The 6,712-nt window shown below is 33.8% G+C and overlaps 1 protein-coding gene and 1 long non-coding RNA gene across 3 annotated transcripts; one reads left to right on the forward strand and one right to left on the reverse strand.

Moving 5' to 3' along the window:
* Window positions 1-1,841: 1,841 nt before the first annotated feature.
* On the forward strand, window positions 1,842-4,653 carry LOC111878758 (uncharacterized). Of its 2 annotated transcripts, XR_006183678.2 has the most exons (3): window positions 2,448-2,656; window positions 2,759-3,163; window positions 3,255-4,653. It is a non-coding gene; the product is annotated as an uncharacterized LOC111878758 (long non-coding RNA). The 2 variants fall into 2 exon arrangements; XR_002845898.3 differs by having other exon boundaries at window positions 1,842-3,163.
* On the reverse strand, window positions 4,505-6,487 carry LOC111878739 (ubiquitin-conjugating enzyme E2 28). Its single transcript, XM_023875244.3, has 5 exons — window positions 6,330-6,487; window positions 6,014-6,181; window positions 5,143-5,270; window positions 4,953-5,057; window positions 4,505-4,869 (listed from the first exon to the last, which is right to left on the reverse strand). Exons 2-5 carry the CDS (start codon window positions 6,081-6,083, stop codon window positions 4,726-4,728), a joined length of 447 nt encoding a protein of 148 aa, XP_023731012.1. The 5' UTR covers window positions 6,084-6,181; window positions 6,330-6,487; the 3' UTR covers window positions 4,505-4,725.
* Window positions 6,488-6,712: the final 225 nt, after the last annotated feature.

Raw genomic sequence — 6,712 nt, forward strand, 5'->3', positions numbered from 1 at the left:
GTATGAACATGTGTTGACTTTCCAGGCACGATCTCTCATGCTTGGTGACTTTGTCTGTGGCTGCTTTAAAAGCAGCATGTCCTGCTGTGAAACCCCCAGCCCTCAGGCCCACGAGAGGGGATACCCCTGTAAGATCCACACATGCGTGTTTCCCTCCGACCCATCCAAAAATCAAAATGCCACCTGGTCTGAGGGTTGACCTTCCTTCTATCGGGTCAGTCAAGAAATTAGCAGGTGCCTCTTTCTTAGCGGAAACCCCGACACGCTTAAATATATCAAGCAAGACATCCCTAACCATATCGTGCCTGTATTTGAACCTCGGGATTTCTTTACAGTGAACTGCATGCTCCCCAAAAGAGTCCAAACATGCCTTGCGACACACAGGACATATCTCGTCAACTGATAAAATGGGAATCATGAGTCGATATTTGAGAATAGTACGATACTCCATGGGAGACATGTGTTGGCCAAGCCCATCTATAGGCATAGCCAGAAGAAAATTTTGAGCATGTGGTACACATAAGCACTGGAAAACCGCTTTCTGTCGAGCCGTCATGTCGAAATGCACTTCCATATCTTGGACAATTTTATGAAAAAAGGCACTCGCCAGTGTGTTCTGGGATTTAGGGGGGGCAGTGTCTTTAGTAGTAAAATTGTTAAGGTCAAATTCTGGAAGCTTGTTGTGAAGGGATGCCAAGGCATAATCATAATTAGAATCCATACCATGTATACCGCTATCCCGTAAGATGTGGTCTTGTAATACCCAAGATTGGGCCCTTGAGGCAACAAAAGCATAGGAGGTAGCCTCTACCGCCAAGTATAAACCCAAACCCCCAAACCTAATGGGTAAGGAAGCAATTCGCCATTGTATGTCAAAAGAAAGGGCCTCCACAAACCAGAATGTTCTCAATCGCCCCGCGCAATCCATTGTCAACAATTAAACAATTATTTAAGAAACTTAGAAAGACATTATAATGAAAGTGTGCTAGAACATCAGAATGAAATCACAAAATATCATAGGCAAACCTAATTAGTTGAAATTGAATTTTACCTGAACTAAATGATTTCTGAACGTTATATATTCTACTGTTAACCTTAATAATTTTTATAAATTAAAAGGTGGAATTTAAAAAAATAACCAAAAAAATAATTATTAGGCCAAAAATAGCCAACTAGCCAACGAAACCACATATGAAAAACACATATAGGGTTTCATTAGATGGGTTGTGGAGTTATGGTCTTTCTACAGTTTCGTGACTCGTTAGTCAATTATATTTAAACCATAAAAAAATCAACATTATTTTCACATTCAATGATACAAAAGTCATCTGTGATGGTAGAAAACGAAGTTCCGATTAACAATGTTCTAAATAATCTTTTATATATATATATATATATATATATATATATATATATATATATATATATATATATATATATATATATATATATATATATATATATATAGCTTTCTTGTTTGTTTTTTTGTCGTATAATCTAAAATATATAAGTATTTTGCACGTTTTTTTGCCTGAAAGAAAGATATTAAAAAAAAACAAAAAAAAAAAAACAAAACAAATGACATGGCCATCTACGATCGTACAAGGTTTCATTTTTTCGATTTTGTAAGATTTTTTGTGGTTTTGTTTAATGTGGTATCTCTCATTGTGTAGTAGCATTTTGAATGAATTCATAGTCCAAATATCATATTACAATACAAAAAAATTACGGATCGCAAGTGGAAGAGAGGAAAATATAGCTGACCTTATGCCATCAGCGATCTCGTATGGAAAAAATGGCCAACCGAATTTTTTTTGAAGCAAATATGAAAGCGCAAATGGCTTGACGATTTCGTCAATTGTTTAACAAAACCACAGGTGTGTTTGTCTTATATGTGGTTTCGTTGGCTACTTTTGGAAAAACCTAATCGGCTGTTTTAGGCTAAGTACTTACAAATTAGAAAGCGCTTTCATATTTGCTTCAAAAAAAAATTGGTTGGCCACTTCTCCCATGCGAAATCGCTAGCATAAAGTCAGATTAGGTTTAGGCTAAGTAATTACAAAATTGACTATTTTTGTAAATTCCTTAAATAAAAACAATTTTTCAGATTAATAGCTCTAAAAGCAGTACCTTTTTTGTAAATAAATGAGCAATACACTCGGTCTAAATAAATAAATAAAATAAAGACAAAATTGCAAAAATGGTCCCTGTGATATGTATTATTTTGGGGTTTTAGTCCAAATCTCGATTTTATTGGGTTGTTTGTCCTTTTGAGCTAATTTCCTTGTATTTTTGGTCTCTGTCCAAACTAAAAAGACTATTATACGCTTAGTGAATTTAATTTTCATTTTTCTTTCACTTTTAAAAACTATTATTATCATTAAATATAAAATTGGGCCCACATGTCCTCTCTCTCTCATGAAACAAATGTCTAGATTGAAATATCAATTCAGAACCTCCACATATTTGACTGGCATAAATTGTGGCATATACCAATACCTCATTGTTGCCATTGCTTTGTGAAGATAACAAAGAAAAAATAAAAGAAAAAAAGAAATCTAGGGTTCATGTCTTTATTCAAACCATTGTCGATGAACAAACAAACGATGGAGGCGAATAGTAGCTGAAACAAAACTCCAAAGCATCATGGATTTCGGTGAGTTTTCTTAAGCCATCTGATTTGCTAGATCGAAATGGGTACCGCCTCTTCCTGCTTCTTCTTCACGCATCTTTTTCTCTTTGTCTGGGTTTTTTGAAGCTATCTGATTTTCTGGATCGAAATTGGGTTCCGATTTGCTGGTTCTTTTTCTCTATTTACTGTTTCTGGGGATCTGGTGTTGGGTTTCATTTTCTGATTTGCTGAAACGCAAACCCTCTCACTTTTCTCGTTGATTCAAGTTGCAGATACCAAAAAATTAAAGTATATGGTTTGTCTATCATCCCTTTGTGTGCGTCTCTATGTATTTGGTGTTCTCCTTCTATTTGTTTCTTTTATTTTTAGCGCATATAAGGTTTGGTGATGATGGTTGTGTATCAAGTGGTTATAAGGTGGTTTTATGGTGATGAATTGAAGTTGTAATCAGATAATCAAGGAAGGAGATGGAACGGTGACGAAGGGGGTGGCATTGATTTTTGTGAGCTCATTATTGATTTTCTATATGAGGTTTGTAATTGTATATTTATAAAACTGAAATTCTATTGTATGCATTAGTGATTTTATGGTGTGTTTTAACTTTCGTTGTGTATCTGTGTAGCTTGAGTTGCAGGTAAAGTTGTAACAAGATGGAGATGGTGATGAGTTTTTTTGTTGACCGATGTGTTTTGTGTTTATGAGAGAGAGAGAGAGAGAGGCGTGGGCCCCATAATTTTTATTAATAAAACTTTAAATTAAATAGCAAAAAAACATAAAAAAAGAATATATCAAAAAGGCATTTTAGTCTTTTCAGTTTTCTGAGGGACCAAAAACGCAACAAAACTAGTTTAAAAGGATCATCAATCCAAAAAAGTTATGGTTTGGACTAAAATCCCAAAAAATACATACTACATGAACCATTTTTGCAATTTTGTCTAACAAAAATAAATAAATAAAAACATAAGTAATAATATTTGTTGCAACAAAACTATCCGATTGTAAGAAATTTACTTATATACTTGTAGTTATTTTCTTTTATTTATCTATCTTTAAGAAAATCTACGTACACACTCGATAACCATAACCGAATGAAGTTTAAAACAACATAAAATATTCAGAACTATCCTTTATAACATGTAATAATTTTAACTGTGTTTATAACATGTAATAATTCTAACTATTAGTATCACAGAGTCATTTCTAAGACCATCTTCAACCCATCTTCATTTTTTCCTCCATAAATAGAGTAAAGAATGGACTAAATAGTGTTTCATCTCCAACCCTACTTCATTTTTTACCCCAAAAAATATATTCCTAAAATATTCCATTTTATAACTTATATATATTATGAAATACACCCCTCTATTGATTAACCTCTATATTTATGATTAATTAATATAAATTAAATAATTAATATATAACTTGATATTATAAATATTAAATATTACATTTAAATTATAATTAATAGTCAAAATAAACTAAAAATGTATTAAATAAAAATAAAAAACTAAAATTAACTACCAAACTTCATCTTCATTTTTGGAGATATGAATAGTATTCCCAAAAATGAAGGTGAAAATGGGGTAAAGTTAAAGAAGAATAGAAGGAGAAATGGGGAAAGAAAAGAAGAATAGGAGGAGAAATGGGGAAAGAAATAGAGTTGGCGGGTGGGTTGGAGATGACTAAGGCGTTTTAAATTTCAAGAATTTGATGGACTCATAGGAGTGATTCACTTGTTGCTACTACTTACCATTATTACATTAACCCCTTAGAAAAAGCTACAAGAACACATTTGAGAAAAAAAATATCAAATGAGTTCTTGTATGAACGCCAAATATCATCATCACAAACAAACACACAAACAATCAAAAGTGGAGAAAACAACAGCAAATTTCACCATTACAGGACGATAGTTTTTCCCCTTTCTTCCGAATCAAATATACACAAATTGAGACGATTGTTTAATGCCTTACCAAGCTTCTTAACAAACACATTAACCATAAAAAAAGAAAAAGATGAAATCTCACTAACACTTTATTATGCTTCTTCTTCTTCCAGCCACATTGAAAAAAACAGAGTTTTTGCAATCATTATCATCCCATGGCATACTTTTGTGTCCAGCTACGAGCAGTGGCCTCATATTTGGACTTGTCAGTCTTGTACATGTGAGCAATTTCAGGCACCAAAGGATCATCAGGATTTGGGTCAGTTAACAGAGAACAGATCGAAAGCAACACCTGTAAATCACACATATAATATAAGTAATTCAACTTCTAATTCAAATAATAAATAAATACTTAATTGGTTAAAAAGATTAAACCTTGGAGATTGTTAAAGCTGGGCTCCACTGCTCCTTGAGGATATCTAAGCAAATGCTGCCATTGCTGTTGATGTTTGGGTGGAACACCTTAGTCCTAAATGCAACCTGCCATATTGGTAAATGGTGATGAAACTATTGTTATGAAACATACATATCTTAACTCTTAATAGAAATAGCACAGGAACACTACCTTGGGAGGCTTGAAAGGATAATCAGGAGGGAAATGAATTGAAACAAGAAAGACACCTCCAGAATATGGGCTATCGTTGGGTCCCATGATTGTTGCTTGCCAATGGAACATATCTTCAGCTACTGGGCCTACAAAGTTATAAGAATATGCACCTTGTGAGTTATAAGATCAAGAAATAAAATTTCAGGATGTAGATAAAAACATCATGTCCAAATAGCAATGATGAGTGTTCTCTTACTCTATTACAAAATACAAATTCATCAAGCAGGTTGCCAAAAAGGTCATATGTATAGGAAGGTGATGCCCATACAAGCATCACCAGCATCTATGTAACAGACTAAAACAGGAGAGGCATACTTGTTAATAAGATAGCAATGCATTGAGCCAAGATGAGTCAAGAATGCCTAAGTTACCATTAAGCCCATGTTGATTTAGCCAAATGAAAAGAGATGCATAAGTGGAAATCTTTTATCAAAAAGGAATACATGGGCCCTGATGCGTGAAAGAATAGACAAACTCCACATTCTTGTTGCTCACGTGACTGATAAGCTGGGATGCATAATACTCAATGGTTGTAAGAAAGAACATAGATGTTTCTTATCTTGTGTCCCTGATCAAAATCCTCAATGAGCTACATAAAGTTCATCTTTGCAGCTATGCTTAACAACCAGCCATGGAGTGGTTTTCCCTAAACTACACTCTTTATATAAAAACAAGCAATTAACAAGTGTTTTGCCTCTTTCCACAATTAAAATTGCACTAATTTACATGCATCCAACAAATTTCAGCGTCTTGTAGCAAATCAAACAAAGCATAATTACACTCATCACCGAGAATAAACTACATGTAAAAAAGTTGCGATTAATTTTACCTGCGCTGCATGACGTTGGAGGATCCTTCTGCAAATCTTTCAGTTCCTTCAAAATACGTTTCGACGCCATAACCACAACAAGCTAGAAGTCCTAGCTAATCTCTCACGCCGATGTAAAAGCAGATCGTGAGAGCACGATATCAAACAGAGAAACTGTCTAAACAAATCCTGATCCAAAGAAAGAAAGAAAGAAATCAGTTAACGGCATAATTCAAACAGTACAAGGACAAGAAATAATCAGCCATCAAAGATCTACACTAGTTTGTTCTTCTTACAAGCTAATAAACACAAATTCATGTAAAGCAATATGAATTACCTGATGGAGGAGATGTAATTGCGAAGCGAAAGTGTTGAATTTGGATAGAAATGATAGCAGATTTAGAGCCAATCGTATGGAAGAGGGGAAATTGAAATGCTAGGGTTTTGATTTATTTATCGTATTTATGTGTGGGAAATTGGGTAAAGGGTGGGCCCACAGTTGGCGTGGAATAAACGCCTGGTATCGTCACCTTTTTCTCTCTCTGTTTAATACGTTATACTAATCTTTTATAAGAAAAAACACGGAAATGACCGTGATATTTAACAAAATAATCAGATTTTTATGTGGATATTATTAATCAAAGTAATCAAATCTATACTAATAAATAAAACTTATTTTCTGTCGTATGTTATGTCCTTATTGATTTGGACACATCGCAT

This window comes from Lactuca sativa, chromosome 5 (assembly GCF_002870075.4).
Source record: "Lactuca sativa cultivar Salinas chromosome 5, Lsat_Salinas_v11, whole genome shotgun sequence".
In the NCBI taxonomy this organism is placed as follows: domain Eukaryota; kingdom Viridiplantae; phylum Streptophyta; class Magnoliopsida; order Asterales; family Asteraceae; genus Lactuca; species Lactuca sativa.